Genomic DNA, 21,973 nt, shown 5'->3' on the forward strand with positions numbered 1-21,973 from the left:
GAGGATCTGGGCAGCAATGGCTCCCCTACATCCCGCCAGCTAGGGGGTCGCCCGCACGCCAAGCCCCTCTTCCAGCTTCCTGCCACTGCGGTGCCAGTGGCTGAAGGGGCGACCCTGCTGGAAAGGACTGAGGGTGAAGACGTCGGACGGTGAGATGGCTATTCCAGCCCATACCCCGTCCCTATCTGCAGCATCTACCCCTCTGGGTAAGGGGGGCACCCGTGGTCGCTCATTCTGAGCGCAATGCAGCACAGCAGCATCCTCAGCACCCCCACGCCGTTCCCCCCCACGCTGCTATCTTTCTCTCCCCCCCCCCCTCATTCGGGGCTGACTCCATTTTTTCTCTTCTCTCTCTCTCCCCCTTCCCGCCGAGACCGGGGGGCGGGGCTTAGCGGTCCCGGCAGGGGGCGGGGCTTACGCGCGCGTCATTTTGGGGGCGGGGCTACGTTCTCCTTCACAGGAGACATTTCAAGCGCTGGAGGGGGCGGAGCTTGTTCCCCGCGCTTTCTGCTGAGGTTTCCCGCGCTTCCTCACTCCTGACAGGAAGCTGGGACACGGTGGGGGACTCTAACCTCCTGTGTACATCGCTCGGCTTCTGTGGGCGCTCTCTGCTGCTCACTGCTGTTCATTGCTTCTCTGCTGCTGCTGATCTGGGCCATCTCCTGACGTTCTTCTGAGGCACTGGTAGGACAGTTAACCCTCTCCTAACCCTCCTGGTCATAGCTGCTATAACCCTTTGTGGTCTCTATATTAGAGTACAACCACACTTCAGCATGTCAGATCCCACAGGTGCCCCCAAACCCTGGTACCATGCCTGTACCGCCTGTAAGGAACTTTTTCCGCGTGGGCAATCTGAGCCGCATTGCCTTGCATGTCAGGCCCCGGTGCAGGGCCCGCTTCCCGCTGCGCCCCCCGGTGCCTCTGAACCCCCTGACTGGGCTAGGTCTCTGTCTCAGGCGGTGGAAAGCCTTACACACGTAGTGGGCCGTCTCGTGGATAGACCGCCTCTCCCGCAGGCTGCCACAATCCCTGTCGCACCCGCTGGGACTACCGTTTCTGCCGCCACCACTGGTTCCCTGCCTCCCAGCGAATCTTCCAGGGCCCGGCATACTCAGAAACGTTCAAGGGTTGAGCGCACATCTTCTCCAGATGCTTCGCTCTCTCCGCCATGCGTGCGAGCTCAGTCAAGTCTATCCTCTCAAAGGGATACGCTTTCTGAGGGAGAACTGGCGGATTCGGAGGTGGACATGGACTCAGAGCTTCCGTCCAAATTGGCGTCCGCGGTGGGGCATCTTGTCACTAGCATCCGTGATACCTTTCAGCTACACGATGACCCCCCCAGCTCTGAACAGGCCGGCGTGTCCTTTCTCCGCCCCAAACAGGCCTCCAAGGTTTTTCCCATACACGCTGATTTTTCTTCTGTGGTATCCAAGGCTTGGCTCGGCCTAACGTCCGCTTTATTACACCCAAAAAGCTGGACATTTGTTATCCCTTTCCAGCGGATTCTGTGACCACGTGGACATCCCCGCCTAAGGTTGATCCTCCCGTGGCTCGCCTGTCCAAAAGCACTACTATTCCTGTACAGGACGGATCTTCCCTCCAGTCTGTTGAGGACCGTCGTACGGAATCCCTCTCCAAGGCCATATTTACTGCCTCTGGTTCGGCCCTTAGACCGGTCTTTGCCTCCGCCTGGGTTGGCAAAGTGGTCTCTGAATGGGGTTTGCAACTGGAACGGGAGTTAGGGTCGGTCGTCCCTGTTCAGGACCTCCGTTCCTTAGCCCAACTAATTGTTCAGGCCGGAAAATTCGTCTGTGAGGCCTCCCTTGATGCGGGTGCCCTCATTGCCCGTTCCTCTGCCCTGGCAGTTTCTGTCAGGAGGGAACTCTGGCTGAAGGTTTGGGCGGCGGACGCCGCTTCCAAACGCTCTTTGGCCGGCCTACCATTCACGGGTTCCCGCCTGTTCGGAACCCGTCTGGACGAACTTATATCAGAGGCCACGGGTGGGAAGAGTACTCACCTCCCCCAGTCCAGGCCAATGGGCGCCCCCCGTGGTCGCGCTGGTTCGTCCCGTTTTCGGTCCTTTCGCAAGCCCACCGGGTCTAGACCCGCGGCCAGTTCTTCTTCCTCTGGCCCAGCCCAGGATAGACGCAAGAAGCCGTTTTTTCGGACGCAACCTACCTGGCGCAAGTCCCAGCCTGCACGGGCTCCCACAGGCCAGCAGCCCTCTGCCTGAAGGTGCGCCCCCACCCACCCGGGTGGGGGGCCGCCTTCTCCTATTCAGGAACGTATGGCGGGCCCACATCTCAGACGCATGGGCGCTCGAGATTGTATCTTGCGGATACAAAATCGAATTTGCGTCCATTCCGCCAGACCGTTTCTTCCGATCCCGTCCTCCGCGAGATCCCGTACGAGTGGCCGCCTTCTTCGCGGCCATTCACTCTCTAATGGACAAGGGTGTCGTCGCCCCCGTGCCTCCGACGGAAAGGTTCAGGGGGTTCTACTCGAACCTCTTTGTGGTTCCCAAGAAGGAAGGCTCAGTGCGTCCGATCTTGGACCTAAAACGCCTGAACCGTTTTCTCCGACTGCAGAGATTCCGGATGGAGTCTCTCAGGTCCGCAGTGGCCTCCCTGGAAAGAGGGGATTTCATGGCCTCAATCGACATTCAGGATGCATACCTCCACGTTCCGGTTGCTCCATGTCATCACCGCTTCCTGCGCTTCGCGGTGGGGGACGATCACTTCCAATTCGTCGCCCTTCCCTTTGGTCTGGCGACGGCTCCTCGAGTGTTCACCAAGGTCCTGGCCCCTGTCTTGGCCCTTCTACGTTCAAGAAGTGTTTTTCTTCTCCCATACTTGGACGACATCCTGGTCAAGGCACCCTCCTTCTCTCAGACATCCCGCAGTGTGGAACTCACTCTGGAGACCCTGACGCGGTTCGGTTGGATTATCAACCACCCCAAATCTTCCCTTACCCCCTCCAGACGGCTGATCTTCCTGGGGATGCTCCTGGATACAGAGTTGGCGGAGGTCCGCCTTCCGTCGGACAAGCGTCTGGCCCTTCGCGGGTCGGTTCGCAGTCTCCTCCGTCATCACCGCCCTTCCCTCAGATCCAGCATGCGGTTGTTGGGAAAGATGGTTGCCTGTTTCGAAGCGGTGCCGTTCGCACAATTCCGATCCCGCACCTTTCAGAGGGCAATTCTGTCGGCCTGGGACAAATCACCGAGGAGTCTGGACAGGACCTTTCTTCTGCCTCCCCTGGCTCGGGCTTCCCTCGGCTGGTGGTTGCATATCCCTCTAAGGGGGAAGTCCTTCCTTCCACTGAACTGGCTGGTGATTACCACAGATGCCAGCTTACGGGGGTGGGGGGGGGGTTTTCCCTCCCCGGTCCGTCCAGGGCGTTTGGTCTCTATCGGAGTCCAGACTTCCAATCAATATTCTGGAACTGAGGGCGATTCTTCTGTCCCTCAGACACTGGACCCATCTGCTGAGGGGCCACCCTGTTCGGATCCAATCGGACAATGCCACGGCTGTGGCATACATAAACCATCAGGGAGGCACTCGCAGCGCTGCAGCGATGCAAGAGGTGACCCTCATTCTCCTCTGGGCGGAGACGCACGTGCCGGCCTTATCTGCGATTTACATCCCGGGGGTGGACAACTGGGCGGCGGATTTCCTCAGCCGGTCCACCATCGACCCGGGAGAATGGTCCCTGCACCCAGAGGTGTTCGAAGCCCTTTGTCTTCGCTGGGGTCGCCCCGACGTGGACCTCATGGCCTCCAAATTCAACCACAAGGTCCCCCTATACCTGGCCAGGGCACGGGACCCGAAGGCATACGGCGCCGACGCGCTCGTCCTTCCGTGGCGCGAATTCTCCCTTCTGTACGTCTTTCCTCCTTTTCCCCTCCTGCCACGGGTTCTTCGGAGGATCACGGCAGAGGGCGTCCCCGCGATTCTAATCGCCCTGGATTGGCCCCGCCGGTCTTGGTACGCCGACCTAATGTTGCTGTTGGCAGACGCACCGTGGCCACTGCCCTCCAGGGAAGACCTTCTCTCTCAGGGACCGATCTTCCACGAGCATTTAGGCTCGCTACGTTTGACGGCGTGGCTATTGAGACCGCCGTCTTAACGCGACGGGGTTTCTCCGCGGACGTAGTCCGCACCATGATCCGCTAGAGCCCGTATCCTCTAGGATCTACTATCGGGTTTGGAGGTCCTATCTGGGGTTCTGTGAGTCCCGGAGCATCCCACCTCTCCGGTTTTCTCTTCCCACAATCCTGTCCTTCCTCCAGTCGGGTCTGGACCTGGGGCTGTGCCTCAGTTCTCTGAAGGGTCAGATTTCGGCGCTGTCTATTCTTCTCCAGCGTCCCCTGGCCCCTCTAGGGCCAATTAAGACCTTTTTACAAGGGGTGGCTCACTCTGTTCCGCCGTACCGCCCTCCAGTTCCTTCCTGGGACCTGAATGTGGTGCTCTCGGCGCTCCAATCAGCCCCCTTCGAGCCTTTACGGGAGGTCTCCCTTCGCCTTCTGTCCTGCAAGGTCATCTTTCTTGTGGCCGTCACGTCTCTCAGACGGGTGTCGGAGTTAGCGGCTCTTTCTTGCTCCGAACCTTTCCTGATCTTCCACCAGGATAAGGTTGTGCTTCGGCCTGTCCCCCGACTTTCCTGCCAAAGGTGGTCTCCGCCTTTCACATCAATGAGGACATCGTCCTTCCGTCGCTCTGTCCCTCTCCTTCCCACCCCAGAGAACGGGAACTGCACCGTCTGGATGTGGTCAGGGCGTTGAGGATTTACTTGGAGGTCACCGGGTCCTTTCGGCGCACGGACTCCCTGTTTGTGGTTCCGGAGGGTTCGCGCAGAGGGTTGGCGGTCTCCAAGGTGGCTATTGCCCGTTTCATTAAACTGGCGGTGTCTGAGGCTTATCGAGCCAAGGGCAGACCTCCGCCTTTCGGCGTCACTGCTCATTCCACCAGAGCAGTCGGAGCTTCCTGGGCGCAGAGGCATCGGGCCTCGGCTGAACAGTTGTGCAAAGCAGCCACTTGGTCCTCTCTGCACACTTTCACAAAGTTCTATAGGGTGCATACGCATCCATCAGCGGATGCTGCTTTGGGCCGCCTGGTTTTGCAGGCAGCGGTTTCCTGATGCTCTGGTGGTGTTCCGCCTTGGGTTTGTGGTCCCTCCCTTCTTGGACTGCTCTTGAACGTCCCAAGGTCTGTGTCCCCCAAGGAAAATGGGCGAGAAAAGGAGATTTTTTGTATAACTTACCAGTTAAATCTCTTTCTCGCTCTTCCTTGGGGGACACAGCACCCACCCTTCTGTGTTTGGTTACAGGGTTATGGTCTGGCGCCCCGTTGGGTTGCTGGCTGGTTGTTTCCGTTATTGGTTGTTATCCTTTCACTACTTGGACACGCAACTGGTAGCCTCTATCTCCAGGCTGAGGGTATAGCTGATGGAGGAGGGGCTTAACAGTTTTACTTAGTGTCACGCCTCCTAGGGAGCTGAGCTATACCCAAGGTCTGTGTCCCCCAAGGAAGAGCGAGAAAGAGATTTAACTGGTAAGTTATACAAAAAATCTCCTTTTTCCGCCACCTTGGAATAGTGGCGTGAGCAAGGAAAAGTCGCAGATTTGGCCACAAATCCCCTTTGTGACCAAATCTGCGACAAAAGTACGCAAAAAAAGTGGTGTACTTTACATCATAAATGACCCCAGTAGTGTGTTCCAGTATATGTGGTTATGTGGAACCTAAGGCATAGATGATTGGTCTACAATAGTGAATGAGATGCTAACAATTATACTTATTGTTCATTGTTCTTACACAGATTGTCCTGGTTTGTGTTATATTCACTTGTAACATGCTACTACAGCTATTAGGCAAGGACATGTTTAGTAGTGTGTACAATAATGGTTAAGATGTAAACATCCTGCTTGGCTATTTATTACTTTTGTAAAAAAAAAAAATTTTTTATTTTATTTAAACACAACTGGTTATTTTTATTGTATTATATCTTTAAAGTACAGTATGGCAGAAAAAGTGCTGTGTATAGTTTTCGTGTCCTTCCAGAAACCACAAAATATCCCTAGGGAGCTGGAATGCTCTTTGGGGTTTTCTGGAAGCTGTGCTGTCTGCTGGCAGCTCCTCCTTTGTACATTCCAACTTTAGGTTGGGCCTTAAGCCCAGAAGTTTAGCTGGTCAGAAGCATTTTGATCATCCAGTCTGCTACCTTTTAAGTACCAAACCGCTGTCATGTCCCCCATTTAATCTGTTAAAATAGTGTATACGGTGTAACTATATATAAAGATAACAGAAATAATAGGAAACTCCCATGCCTTGTTAATTTAAGTCCTGTGTTGGTAGAGAATAGATTTCTCAATGTTTTGTGAGATCTTTGTGAAAGATTGTTGAATAGATAAAATTATAGATTTGTACGTGTTGCGGCCCCTTCATGGCCAACAATTAGTGCAATTATCTGGAAGACACGTTCCTAGGAAGACATGTTCCTGATAATTGCCCTATGTAAAGGTGCCACCGATCACCCAATGAATGAGAAAACAAAACAATCAGTGCAGCAAATACTTGCCCTCCTGCAGCAGGGGCGATTGCTGCATGTGCAGGCGATTATCGGGAACAAACTGTTTGTTCACAGTAAATGAATCTTCAGTTGGCCCATGTAAAAGGGCGATTTAGTTTTGATGTATCTGGTTAGGTTTGGGGTAAATACAATGATTCTGGTATTCTAATATTTAAAGGGATTCTGTCACCAGATTTAACCCTATTAAGCTAGCTGACATTAGCGACGTGCTAATGTCAGCTAAACCTAACTAGCCTATTCCTACTTTTATCTATGCCCCCGTTACTGCAGAAATCTAACTTTTATTATATGCTAATTAGCCTCTAGGAGCGGAGGAGGTGGGGGGGGGGGCGTTGTTCCTGCTCCTAGAGGCTCCGTTCTCCAACCTTTGTCGCCTCCCTCCAAGTCCTGAAATCTCACGCCGTTCAGTATTCGGTGCAGGCGTGGTGAGGAAGCTGGCAGCCTGCGAGCATCTTTCCCTCACCGCGCCTCACGGTGCGAGATTTCACCAGAGCACAGGGCTGGCAGACAGATGCGAGCGCTGCCTGGCCCTGTCAATCAGGACTTGGAGGGAGGCGACAAAGGTGCGAGAACGGAGCCTCTAGGAGCAAGAACAACCCCCCCCCCCCCCTGCTCCTAGAGGCTAATTAGCATATTATAAAAGTTATATTTCTGGAGTAACATAGATAAAAGTAGGAATAGGCTAGTTAGGTTTAGCTGACATAATGTCAGCTAGCTTAATAGGGTTAAATCTCGTGACAGAATCCCTTTAAAGGTTTCTATCTAAAATTGCCGTCTTCAAAGACTTGCAGGGGGTTTGTCCTCTAGAATTTAGATTATTCACTGATCATATAGGGGGAACTTGAACGCAGAACATGATGACTTTGATACGCTTTAAATACCGGAAATGCAACTCTGAATGCCCAATATATATATTATTCCTGTTTGAATAGGATCATTTAAGGCAATATAATTATCAAGAAGGAAATTACATGCCCTGATCTCCTCCACAGTATGGGGAGATTTGATCCCTAATGCCATAGTTCGCCGTGATAAAGAATCATTGTTTGCCGACAGCAGAATGCTTTATAGACGGCACAATTAGCTGCCGGCAAATGATAATTTGAGATGATTGTACAAACTATCAGATCACCCGATGAATGAGCATTTCACTTGTTCATCAGGTAATGGGCAGCATCTTTATACTGGCTGATCACCGGCATTCGTATGAGCAGTTGTTGGTGATAAATCTGCCCAAACATCGGGCAGTGTAAAGGGGTGTTTAGTATAGAACCAGAGTTTTTTTATGTAACAGAGAGGGGTACCTACCAGAGATGGCATAAGGAGTCCCTGTAGAGTTGGAGAAAAGCAGAGAAAACTATCCTAGTATTGGTTCTACTGACTAGTAGTAATAGCAGTAGGGGTTAGTTGGACATGATGATCTATCCTGAAGAGATCTGGGAACAAGATGCAGTTAAGTAATTAGATATTAATGATAATTCTAGAATTATTATGAATCATGATTAATAACTATAACACAGTTTCACACCAGGTGGAGTCTATGAAAATATTGCAGACGTGTGTGCATTGTTAATCTCACCTTGTGTTGGCTAAGAAGAAAAGACCTGAGTATTGTGTTTGGAATGTCAATGTGTGTAACAGTATATCTGTCTGTCTCCTGGATCTCTAGGTGGTGATGGCTCCTCATGAGAACTCAGTTGTTTTTGTGGATAATTACATTAAACTGCTTGCTGATTGCAACACTGAGACTTTTCAGAAGATATTGGAGATGAAGGTAAAAGCATGGGCAGTAGCTAGACGTAATACTATGTGTTAACACGCTTTGTCATGTCATGTAAAAGAATAGCAAGAGAGATCATTCCTTCCATCTGAGTGATCCTTGCCACATATTTATGGCTTGCATTTGTTACTCAGGATGCACCTCAGCGTCTTACGCATTAGCAGCATTTCTGAGATTTTGACTACGCAATGAACATACAGTACACTGTCTGGGAATTTGCCTTCAAGGGTAATAACTTCTGAAATTTTTGGGGGATATAAGAGTTTTTGTTACAGCCCCAATTAAACAAAGAGGTACTAATTTAATGTGTGTTTTACCATTTGCTTTAACTGTATGCAGTACTCTAACTGTGCATAATAAACTTTATTAAAGGGGTTGTGTCATTTCAGCAAGTGTCATTCATCATGTAGATAAAGTTAATACAAGGCACTTACTATTATATTGTTATTATCTATATAGCTTCCTGGATTCATTTTTCCATCACATTATACACTGCTAGGTTACGACCATCAGCAGTGGCTGTGCTTGCACACTATAGGAAACAGTGCCGGCCTCTCTAGTGGCCAGGACCGTGGGAAATCACATAGGCCAGTGCTTTTTTTTTTATAGTGTGCAAACAAGGGCACCGCTGATGGGTTGGCAGGGTGGTCATAACCATGGAAACGATCAGTTTATAATGTGACAAAAAATGAATCCAGCCAGCAAAGGAGGCAATATGGATAATAACAATACATTAGTAAGTGCCTTGTATTAGCATTTGTCATGTAGAGATAGTTATTTGTCGTAGCGACACAACCCCTTTAACTCTCAACACAGCAGACTGTAAGTGAAGGAGGCCCTGTGGAAAGTGTCCCTTATTAAAGGGGTTGTACCACTAATATAAATGTATCCCACCCAAAAGAGATCACTATCACTGTTATATCACTTTTCTCAAATAACACTATTTATCAAAACCACCTTATTGTAAAGTTTATAGCCTACCATTACACCCTGTGGAAAATCTGTTACTGTAAGTCACATCCTGCAGTGGAGCCTTGTAATGTAGTAAGGGTCATTAGTAAGAAAAGGGGAGTGGTTACTGTCACATGATCTGCTGATGTCTGGACACGTCCCACTGCACTAAGGCATGATGGGACAGCAGACTCATGACAAACCAGGAAGTTGGATTCAAGCATGGGGGATAAGAGAAAACTGCAAATGAGGTAAACTTGGAAAAAAAAAATCTATCCAAGAAGGAATGGGATCTAGAGTAATTGATTTACTTTACAGTGAAAGGTAGTTTATGGCACAACTCCTTTAACTGTCCCTGCCAATTAGTGGCTGGAGTGTCAGATTTGTTTTGTTTAGCTCTCAATATGGCAGTGCCCATGTTGTGTAGAAGTACTGGTATACATTGCACAGCATACACCTAACTGTTCAAAGGTATTCTTATATCTATAACACCAGCATGTGTCCAGTAGGTATTGTTGTACTTGTATCAGAAAGGACTAAGGCTACTTTCACACTAGCGCTTGATCGGATCCGTTCTGAACGGATCCGATCATATTAATGCAGACGGAGGCTCCGTTCAGTACGGATCCGTCTGCATTAATAACTTAGAAAATTTTCTAAGTGCGCAAGATGCCTGAGCGGATCCGTTCAGACTTTCAATGTAAAGTCAATGGGGGACGGATCCGCTTGAAGATTGAGCCATATGGTGACCTCTTCAAGCGGATCCGTTCCCATTGACTTACATTGTAAGTCTGAACGGATCCGCTCGCCTCCGCACGGCCAGGCGGACAGTTGAACGCTGCAAGCAGCGTTCAGCTGTCCGCCTGTCCGTGCGGAGGCGAGCGGAGCGGAGGCTGAACGCCGCCAGACTGGTGCAGTCTGAGCGGATCCGCTCCATTCAGACTGCATCAGGGCTGGACGGAGGCGTTCGGGTCCGCTCGTGAGCTCCTTCAAACGGAGCTCACGAGCGGACCAACGAACGCTAGTGTGAAACTAGCCTTACACGTGACCCATTGTTGCTGTAATAATATATTTCATGTTTAGTATTGTATGAAGAATTTGTATATCCTTTGGATATATCAGCCTATAAAATTTGTCTGGGTAAAAGAAATACCTACATTTATTTCCAAACTAGTATTTAAAATATGGGCATTTTCTTTTCTTTTTTTGTAGTTTGACCACACGTCCGCAAATGTGGTTTAGGCACTTTATTTTATCATTGCTATGGACTTTTGGCTTTATGTATGTTTACCAAATATATTCAGTGGGCGAACAAAAAGTAGAGTGTTTGTAGTCTGTTACCATAGAGATGCATAGGTCTGAGCAGGAGCTGTAGACCTAAAATAGTAACAACACCGGCCCTATGAAAATAGGAAGTAAGTTGTGGCTTGATAATAGTTACGGAGTGTTTCGGGATACCATAACCCAGGAAATGGTCACGTGTTTGATGCTAAGCACTACAATGCCAGAAGGCCCATGTCCACTTTATACTTTTGTGATACTGTTTAGGGAACAGCCTCTATTGTATGAATGGAAAGAAGAGAGTAACGCGCTTAGACTGCATTTGATTACTAGGTTTCTAAATACTCTACTGCTTTCAGATGTGCCTGATGGGTGTTTAGTTCTGGTAGAAGAAGCCTGTGTTTTGAGAACATCTGCTTCCTGATAAGTCTCGTACTTTTTCAGCCATTGTTAGATTACTTTGTTCTGCTGGTCAGCACTTTCTTCAAAGTTAAATGTAGAATTCATTAAGCACATAGAGGCCAGCCAAAGTACAGACATATAGTGTTCTATACATGTAAATTGATTGCAGTCTGGCCTAATAAAGATATATTTCACTATACTATTACTTACACGTCATATAGCCTCTGAATGCAATATGCAAGGGAACGAACCAAGTGTAATTACAAAAATATACCCTTCTAAAGAATAATAATTTAGAAGCTAGTTTGGTTATATAGTGCCAAATCCAGGCTAGAGCATTACTTTGAATTTAATGCTCTGTGTAGTGTGTCAGTAACTAGCACGGTCAGCTTTATCATCTGTAATATCTACTCTATAAACTCTGTAATTCAATGCACATTTACCAAATAATTCCAATACCTGGCTGAGTGGACTGCATGCTCCTGTGCTACCCTTGTCCTGAAGGCCTCTGTAGGCACAGGAGACAGCCGTCACCCTTATTAGATTCCCTGAAGCCGTATGCTCCCTATATAGACCTTTCTAACTCTCGGCATTGGAAACCTTAGTTGTTTCTATCACTTTTTGTTGCTAGACATAATGCATGGACGTCTTTTTTACCTTCACCCTTCATGTTCTTACTCTGATTTATGACATTAATAATGTACATGCTACTGTTCTCTTTTCTACCGCTGTTTCATGCTCTCTTGGTTTCCCATCAGGGACTGAAGAGGAGTGAGCAGAGCAGCATGCTTGACCTGTTTCGACAGAGGCTTCCAAATCCTCCTTCTGGCGCTGAAAACAGCTCTGTGACTCTGCAAACTCCGACCCCTGAGCAGGAGTCCTCAAGGATACGAAAACTGGAAAAACTCATCAAGAAACGGCTGTAAAGCTGCTAGGGAGCTTTCTGGACTTAACAGTGGCATGTTAGCGGTATTAACAAGCAGATCCAGTCTAGCACTTGAGCAGCCACCCTATTATACTGTCACATCCCCTCTAATGAATAATGTTCTATGTCAGCTGCACAGACAGCGAGAACACACTGACTGAATGCTAGGAGTTTTTCTGTCTAGACAGAACAGATCTAGATGAGCCAGTCCTTCAAGCATGTTAAAACGCAGTTGGGGAGTATGTGGTCACACAGAGTTATTCCCCCTGATTTTTCTATTTGGCTTTGCCTGGGGCTTGTGTGGCAGAACATAGCATTGAGTCCAGTCTATTTAAGGAGGCACTTCTGTTCCTGCTGCGTTAACCACTGAAACACATAACAGACATAACAGGCTCTCATGAGCAGTGTAGGAATGACTGTTAAAGTGATACTGCTCTGTTTCCTATTCCCAGAGATTACCAGATAGGTTTCCACAGCCACTGATAATTCGACCAAGTAAATATAGGATGTAAAAGTGCTGCATATAGATAGTATGTAAGCAGATTTGTACCAATGAAATTGGATTACCGTTCCATGTCACTTGGCAGCTGAAGACATCTGTGTTGGTCCCATGTTCACATGTGCCCACGTGGCTGAGAAAAATGATGTTCTAATGTATGCAAATGAACATCTAGGAGCAATGGGGGCGTTGCCATTACACCTAGAGCCTCTGATTGACAGGGCCAGGCAGGGAAAACATCATCACAGCTCCCTGGCCCTGTCCATAAACTGGAGAGAGCGGGGCAGGTGTAAAGTCAATGCCTCCGTTGCTTCTAGAGGCTCATTTGCATATATTTAAACATCATTTTCTCAGTAATGCAGGCACATGTGAACAACACAGATGCATTCAGATGCCAAGTGCACATGTAACAGGTCAGCCAGTGTCATAGGTACAAATCTGCTGACAGATGCCCTTTTAGATTCAATTTACAGAGTATTGCCAATCATTACTAAATACCTACAGGTGACATGAGGAGCAGATTCCAAAAGAATGGTAGATATGTTAGATAAGTTTATGTCTCCCTTATGTAGTCATTTCAGATAAAATGTTATCATGTTTCCTTTATCCAGTGTGCTTTGTAGATTGTTCTGGTAAAAACTCGTTTGCTGTATTGTGGTGCACTGGACCTTGTCCTAGAAGAGACTATGTTCAGTGATTTGCAAAGCTAGCACTCCCAGAAGCTTGGGTCTTTAGGATGGATTGTTTTTCAATTCTTTTACTAAGAATTATTCTTATACTGTATAGTTTATGCTGGTAGACAGCTAATATTCTGTCCATTACAGCTCTCCATTAAACAGGTGTAGTGTAAAGGAAGCAGTTCTAGAAAATGTCCTACTGAAGTCGTTGGGCGGAACTACCCTAACAAATCTGTGACAAAACATGGTTACGGCAACAGGTTTTTCAGCCACATGAACGTGTGTTTTATAAAATTCCTGTTCACTATAATGGCACATGTGGGCAGTGGTGAAAGAGCTGTGGAGAATGTTACCCTTCTGTCACCTGATTTTGGATCATTATCTACAGTAATAAATGAGTAGTGCTGCAGATATGGAGTCCAGATCACGATTTTTTTTATTTCCTACTGCCTTCTGATAACCTGCTGTCAGCGCTCAGAGCTGTGTTAAAATACATTCAAATAAACAAAGATGAAGGAAGGTCATACAGCTCACCACTAAACTACTTTGCAAGGTCCAAATCCCAGTAAAAAGTGACAGTGCATGGCAAAGCCGCTCCGGAAATGGTTCCGTACTGATGAGAGATCCTGTACTGTGTCTTGATAAAACGATTCTTTATGGGTCACTTCTTGAAAAGATCCATAAAGTGCTAATTCACATGCTACGTGTTTCAGATGAACGCATGTCGTCTATTATGTTGAAATACATTGTCAGGACTGCGGTGCTTTTGCACATGAGTCCTCTCTGTTGTGTTAGAACAGCACTCAGGACTGTGTGTATTGTAGTGCAGCTTTGAGTGCTGACAGCAGGGTAATAGAGGGCAGTAGGAAAATAAGAGATGGTGATCTTGGCTAGGGATGAGCGAATCGACTTTGGATGAAGTCTCGCGAAGCAATAACTTCGGCTCATCAGAGTCCTTTACATTCTAATACTGCTCCGTACAGTATTGGAACTAAGTTTTATGCGAATCGACCTTGGATGTTTCATCTGACGTCGATTCGCTCATCCCTAATCTTGACTCCTTATGTGCAGTACTACACCTGTATTACTGTGGATAATATTCCAAGAGCATCGGGCTGACAGATTCTCTTTAAACTAGCACAAACCAAACTCATTAGAAATTCAGTTAACCCATTCTGCTAACTTCAAACTGCTCTGAATTGGCCCAGTCTGTAATCAGAGGTGGATATGAAACCACAGTTATTTTGCATCCCAAAATTCAAGTATTTTCCACAGCTAGGGAAGCATTTTCTATAATTATGGGTGTCCCAATACACATAGCAGTTTGTGCCCGACTGTCATGAACTGCATGTTCAAAGCATATGTTTTACAGTTTGGTTTTTGGCAATGCAGCCTGGTCAGGTGAAGCACATTGAAACTCTGTTCTTCACATTTACAAGCTGTGTGACCAAAAACAGCATCACAAAACTGTGGCAAATTGCTGTAAAACCATGCACAGTTTGGCCTGCATTGCACTGTACAAACCACTATGTGTACAGGCGCACTAAAGTAAGTTAGCAAATTATTATTTAAAGGGTTCTGCAGTTTGTGTGGCATCTGATTGGCGGGGGTTCGACACCCAGGACCCCCGCCGATCAGCTGTTTGAGAAGGCAGCAGCACTGGCAGTAGTGCCGCGGCCTTCTCACTGTTTACCGCAGGCACAGTGATGTCACGACTAGTATCAATGCCTGGGCGCTGCTAGGCTCTGTTCACTTGAATGGAGCTTAGCTGCGCCCAGACCAGTTGATACTAGTCGTGACGTCACTGGGCCTGTGGTAAACGCCCCTGCCTTCTCAAACAGCTGATCGTCGGGGTTCCCAAGTGTCAGACCCCTGACGATTAGATGCTGATGATCTATCCAGAGGATAGATCATCAGTTTAATCAAACTGCAGAACCAATTTGCTATTTATTTAGTCAAAGGAGCTACACTTCTAAATCATAATTTCTGTAACCCATCTCACTTTACCATAAGCATCGATGGCTTCAGAAAATGAATATGAATAACTGTTTGGACATTGTGTTACCTATGCAATCTCTGAAGAATCATATGTTGTACAATTTAAATTGTAGGTTCTACAGTTTCTGGTATCTCAGTGTTCTGTTACTTTATGGTTATGGTCTGTTGTCTGCACATTATTGAAATATTTTAACTTAGAAACTATTGACTCATCCTGAGCACTTAAGAATATAATCTAAAATATTAATATATTGAAATTAAAGGCTACATAGCAGTAGCAGCATCCGAATATAGCTTGTTTGACCAATTTACAGGACACTTTAAAACTATTTAAAAATTCTCTTTGGGTCAGCCTTAATTTTTAGCATTATATCAGTTTGTATTTGCAGCATATGGTCAGGAATGCCCATTTATGAACACCACTAGTTGAGTAACTTTGCAAATGCATTGCATTTCCTTTGTTTTCTGAGTTAGTACCTGTATTATAGTCAAAAACTTAATTCACAGTTCTGGATGTTACTGTACAGATGCCTACTATAACTGGGCTTCTCAAATTTTTCTGCTGAGGCCTCAGCATCCAGAACATGGTGATGCCTGGGCCTTGCGACCCATGGTCAAATTTCCTTCCAAAATGTAAAAGTAACGCTCAACTTTGCCTTTAACTTGTCCAGCACTAGAGGTGTAAATTATGTTGCTAAACCAGAGATTTCTGCAGCCACAGAAATTATTGTGTAGCATATGGTCAAATCCCTCCTCTGTTGAGCCTTACCAACAAGTAGGGGAAACCTCACTGGTGATGCCTGCTTTACAGGTTGAGATGCACTTTCCTATAAAATAGTGAGGAATATATTTTCTACATCAAATACTTATATAGTGGCTGGTGTAAAGTTGGTGGTTCCAACAAACCATCAGAGAGAACTTTAGGCTGGCATTGAGTCAAAGAAGACGTTCATTTTTGCAGAATTGTGAATGCAGCTCTGTAGTATAATACAGACTGTAACTCAGCATCACTACAAGTAAAACGATGTATTCACAGAGTTGCTCGCCATTTTGTTTAGATCAATTGTAAAATGGATGTGAAAAATAGACATACCATTTAAACGGATTTGATTTAAAGAGTTTATTATGTATTTTCCACTATGTGCTGTAAGTTTTGGTGTAAGGGTCTGAATTTGGCAAATGTGTAAAATTGTGCCGTTGGTGTATGTTTTTATTTTGACAGGAGAGGAAATTATTAAAATAAAAATTTCTGTTTCAAATGTTTGAATAATTTAAACTAACAATTTTGTTTTTGAGCTATCTGGTTACACCTAGATCTGCACTATTTTTAGGTTTTTCCAGTTTGGCCGGGTTGAGGATTGAGGTGCTTTTTAATTAGGAAATTTTAGAACCTTAAAATCTTATTAGGGTGTTTGTGGGAAAGTGAACTTGGGGAACGATGATTTATTGACCTACCATTGGCTACTTTCACGCTCACTCTCACGTTTTGGGCGGATTTGTCATGGATCTGCAAAAAGGGATCCGTTACAATAATACAACCGCATGCATACGTCGTGAACGGATCAGTTTGTATTATCTGTAACATAGCCAAGACTGATCCATCATGAACAGATCCGTTTTCTATTGCGTCATCAGATTGTGTCAGAGAAAACCGATCCGTCCCCATTAACTTACATTGTGTGCTTCAGTTTGGCTCAGTTTCGTCAAGCGGACGGCAAAACCCTGCAGGCAGAGTTTTGGTGTCCGCCTCCAGAGCGTAATAGAGACTGATCGGAGGCAAACTGATCCATTCTGAGCGGATCCTTTTCCATTCAGAATGCATTAGGGCAAAACTGATCCGTTTTGGACCGCTTGTGAGAGCCCTGAACGGATCTCACAAACGGAAAGCCAAAACGCCAGTGTTAAAGTAGCCTTACCTAGATTGCTGAAAAAACTGGGAACTAAAAACAAGTCTAGTAAATGCTTTGTTTTTTTGTGGCTATCAAGAATCCATTGCTGGACACTGGATTGGTCATGTAGTTGGTCTGTTTTTGTATTACATAACTTGCCTCGTCACTCATCATGGAGGTAGACTAAAAATAACTGCACATATCTCCATGCTAGAATATTTATAACAATTCTATGTTAATAAATAGGCTTATGTACATAATCTTAATATACTTATGATACGTGTCAACCTAAGTGAGCATAAATTCAATGATTTTGATGAACATTATTTATATGTCATGAGAAACTGACCATCACTAATATTTGATATGTCATAAAGTGCACTACATTGTTGTACCTGAGTCACTGGTAAAGATTTAAGATATGTACTTAAACAGATTTACTACAACTTTGCATAAATGCGCCAATAAATTATACATAGCATAGACTTGTGTAATAAAGGGACCCTTTCAAAAATGTTTTCCTGGTGTATATGAACATTATTCAGATATCTAGATAGACTATTTGTGTATTCTCTCTAGGTTCCTCCTTTGTTTGTGCTTTGTCTCTTGCCTTAACATGTATTTCCACTTTAGTCTGTTCAATAAAGTACAATTCTAATGCATCAGAACCCTTGTTGGGTTGTTAAAAAACTTGCTTGACATGATCATAAAGTGACACACAGCTAGTGCACAGGCTGACCACAAGAAACTCTGTAATATGTTTTATCAGTGAGAAAGGTCTCGTTATCATCTTTCTTCCTCTCTAATTGCTTTTTCCCCGTCTGGGATGTGATCCTATTACACATGTCAATGCAAGTCTATGGAGGAGCTGAGGAGACACACAGACAAGCAGACTGCACAGCTGCATAGGAAGTTTTAGAGTTCATTACAAGTGCTTCATTCACAAAAATAGAGGTCAATACTTCTCTTTAATATCCTGAGGCTGCTTCTCAGTGTCTGTGGAACAGTCAGGAAGGAGATTCTCCTTTACCTTCTGTGTGCAGTGGATGGCAGCTAGTCTCCACACACCATGTCTGAGAGAGCTGCAAACCAGATATTCAGCAATCACAAAGGAAAAGTGCAAAAAAAAAATGCCAGGTATAAGTGATGTACAGTGAGGAACATAAGTATTTGAACACCCTGAGATTTTGCATGTTCTCCCACTTAGAAATCATGGTGGGGTCTGAAATTCACATTGTAGGTGTATTACCACTCTGTGAGACAGAATAAATCAAATAAAAAAAATCAGGAAATCACATTGTATGATTTTTAAAGAATTTATTTGTCTTGCACTGCTGAACATAAGTATTTGAACAACTGAGAAAATCAGTGTAAATATTTGGTACAGAAGCCTTTGTTTGCAATTACAGCGGTCAAACGTTTCCTGTAGTTCTTGACCAGGTTTGCACACGCTGAAACAGGGATTGGCCCACTCCTCCACACAGATCTCCTCTAGATCTGTCCAGTTTCGGGGCTGTCGCTGAGCAACACAGAGTTTCAGCTCCCTCCAAAGATGTTCTATTGGATTAAGGTCTGGAGACTGGCTAGGCCACTCCAGAACCTTGATATGCTTCTTACGCAGCCACTTCTTGGTTATCCTGGCTGTGTGCTTAGGGTCGTTGTCATGTTGCAAGACCCAGCCATGACCCATCTTCAATGCTCTGACTGAGGGAAGGAGGTTGTTGCCCAAAATCTCACAATAAATGGCCCCATTCATCCTCTCCTTAATACAGTGCAGTTGTCCTGTCCCCTTCGCAGAAAAGCACCCCTAAAGCATGATGTTACCACCCCCATGCTTCACAGTAGGGATGGTGTTCTTGGGATGCAACTCCAAACACGACGAGTGAAGTTTAGACCAAAAAGTTATATTTTGGTCTCATCTGACCACATGACTTTCTCCAATGCCTCCTCTGTATACACCAGATGGTCATTGGCAAACATCAGATGGGCCTGGACATGTGATGACTTGAACCGGGGAACCTTTCGTGCAATGCATGATTTGAAACCATGACGGCGTAGTGTTCTACCAACTGTGACCTTTGAAACTGTGATCCCAGCTCTCGATGTGATTGACCAGCTCCTCCCTTGTAGTTCTGGGCTTATTCCTCACCTTTCTTATCATCAGCGATACCCCACAAGGTGAGATTTGCATGGAGCCCCAGTCTGAGGGAGACTGACAGTTGTCTTTAGTCTCTTCCATTTTCTAACAATTTCTCCAACAGTTGATCTATTTTCACCAAGCTGCTTGGCAATTGCCCCGTAGCCCTTTCCAGCCTTGTGGAGGTCCACAATTTTGTCTCTGGTGTCTTTTGACAGATCTTTGGTGTCTTTAAAGAGCTCAAACAGGTGCTATGAAGTTAGATTAATGAGTGGAGTAGAGGAGGACTTTTTAAAGGCACAGTAACAGGTCTTTGAGAGACAGGATTCTTGCTGTTTCTCAGGTGTTCAAATACTTATGTTCAGCAGTGCGAGACAAATTCTTTAAAAATCAAACAATAGGATTCCCTGAATTTATTTTTGGGAATGCACCTACAATGTGAATTTAAGATCCCTCTATGATTTCGAAGTGGGACAACTTTCAAAAACTCGGGGTGTTCAAATACTTCTGTTCCTCACTGTAAATAGTGTTATTCCTCATTTGCAAACACTACATTATTGATTAAGGGTGCATTCACATGACCAAGCTGTGTTTTGCGGTCTGCAAATTGTGGATCTGCAAAATACGGATGCCATCCTTGTGCGTTCTGTAATTTATGGAACGGGCAGACCATTTTAGAAATGCCTATTGTCCGCAATTGTAGGCAAGAATAGGACATGCTCTATATTTTATTTTGGGCCGCGGAATGCTGTCCGCATCTTTTGAGGCCCCATTGAACTGAATGGGCCCGCACCCATCATGCAAAATTGTGGAACGGATGCAGACTCATTCATACAGTTGTCTGAATGAGCCCTAATGCAAAGTTTGTTGAAAGCTCAGCGCAGCTTTAAGACTACATTGGCCAACCGCTTTAATAAATCTGCGTAAGATTTGACCTTTCTGGCAGGTTCTTGTGACAGGCTGCCTTAATATGTATAATTATTATTCTTTTTTCATGGTTTGTTGATACAAATGAAACTGACATTCCAAAAACATCATGACGGGCCAATTCTCTTAATGTATTCAGAATACATCCAATTTATTTTTTATTACCTAGCATACACGCCCATTCTCCATGCTGTTTGCTTAACCCAGGGTCTAGTTATGTGATTAATAAGCACAAAATCTGGAAAATAAAACCGAAAAGTCAAGTTCTTATTTTTTCTTCCTTGTAGTTCTCTCTTTTTCTGGGAGTGTCTAATTCCTTATTTTCATAGCTCTTTGTTCCTCATGACTAAACACAAATCATCACTTGACATTTAGTCCTGTGTCTGCTGGTTTGACTTTTTCATAAATTTGGGAGTTCCTACTCACACAGTTTCCACCTTCCTGAATTTATGAGGTTTGGATGAATAGACTCTTTCTCGCAATATTCATATTCACCTGCTATGTATTACTTCTCTGGACACACACCACAACATTCATTCATTATGTTTATTGTGCGAGAATTCGGGATATACATACTAATTACAAGATCTTGTAAAATATACCCTGTGGAATGTACTCTATACAATACAACAGCTGATTGAGAGATACCATGAATATCATAAAATGTCAAAAAGTAAAGTAGTTCATGCACGGTGATCGTGCAAACCCAAAAGATTCCATGGGGTTCTTTTAATGCAGTCTGTCCTGCTATATATGCACTAAAGTATTTGGTATAAAACCTTTACCTTCTAGACAGAAGATCTAGCCCAATAACTGAAACTTGAATGAGTCCCTGTTCTATTTTTTGTACGTATTCTACCTGGTGATTAAGATAATTTAGGGGTTTTGGTAGTCCAAGGTGATTTTAGAGAGGGTGTTTTAGGGATTAATACTTATCTGTGGTGGTTTTGTGGTATAGTGGGTTAATACTTTACATTTCTAGTGGTCTAAAAATTAATATCTCCGGTGTTTGTGGTTGATATCTAATACCTCTTGTGGTCTATAATGCTGTATGAGTTAATATCTAACATATATTGTGATGTAGAGTGGTGATAATGATTTATAATATCTGATGGTGTATCCATTGGGATGTAGTGGTTAATGGTTGAAGAGTTAATACTGATGCTGAACCTGTTCTGCACCGATTATACAGTAGATAACAATGCAGTGCAGGAAGGACTATGCGGCTGTGAGGCTCAGTGATCACTTAAGGGGGTTGTCCCACCCTAACAACTTATCATCTATCCACGGTGTCCCAGAGTGAATGGAGCACTCTATGGGAGTTCCAAAGAGAAGCAGAGTACAGCACTTGGCTATCAACGGCAGTCCTCTAGAGAAGAATGGAATGACTACTTGCTTGTGTGCCATGTAAGAAGGTACAAGAATCTTCATGTATGATAGGTACGTGTCACTGAAGTTCCTGGCCTCGGTGGAGTAAGAACTGGCTTTTATGTGTCAGCAGCAGTTGCTGTTTGACACCTTGTTACTTAGTATGGCTATAATAGCTGATCCGGGACGGCTCTTATTGGGAGTAGTCAAAGTGCTGGGTGGGTGACTGCTCCCCATGTTCCAAGCTGTGTTTTGCCAGGCATAAAAACCAGCCAGCACTGCCAGGTGGAGAGGATTACCTCCGTCTGACAGTGGAGCTCAGGAGGTCTGTGTGCTGTGATCTGAGGGCTGTGTTGGGATCTGCGGCTTGAGCCGGGCTGGAGGGCTCAGACCCCTGTAAGGGCGAACAGGCCGCCTAACACCTGCTTATGGACTTGACAAGGCAGAACTTCCAACAGGGTGTGAAGTAACACCCAGGAGAAAAGGTGACTGTTTTGTATATGAACTTTTCATGTGTGTGAACGATCACCAAGCAACTTGCGTTTTTTTTTTGC

The 21,973-nt window shown here is 45.5% G+C and overlaps 1 protein-coding gene across 2 annotated transcripts in view; it reads left to right on the forward strand.

Annotated features, from left to right (window-relative positions):
* The window catches only part of VPS53 (VPS53 subunit of GARP complex), a 148,747-nt gene extending 135,801 nt beyond the window's left edge, over positions 1–12,946 (forward strand). For both annotated transcript variants that reach the window (XM_044286498.1, XM_044286499.1), the window contains 2 exons: positions 8,255–8,359; positions 11,758–12,946. In XM_044286498.1, coding sequence (XP_044142433.1) covers positions 8,255–8,359; positions 11,758–11,925 — 273 coding nt within the window. In that variant the 3' untranslated portion in view covers positions 11,926–12,946. The remainder of the gene's footprint in view (positions 1–8,254; positions 8,360–11,757) is intronic.
* The last annotated feature ends 9,027 nt before the right edge of the window (positions 12,947–21,973 follow it).

The sequence above is a fragment of the Bufo gargarizans genome, chromosome 3, assembly GCF_014858855.1.
Source record: "Bufo gargarizans isolate SCDJY-AF-19 chromosome 3, ASM1485885v1, whole genome shotgun sequence".
Taxonomy (NCBI): domain Eukaryota; kingdom Metazoa; phylum Chordata; class Amphibia; order Anura; family Bufonidae; genus Bufo; species Bufo gargarizans.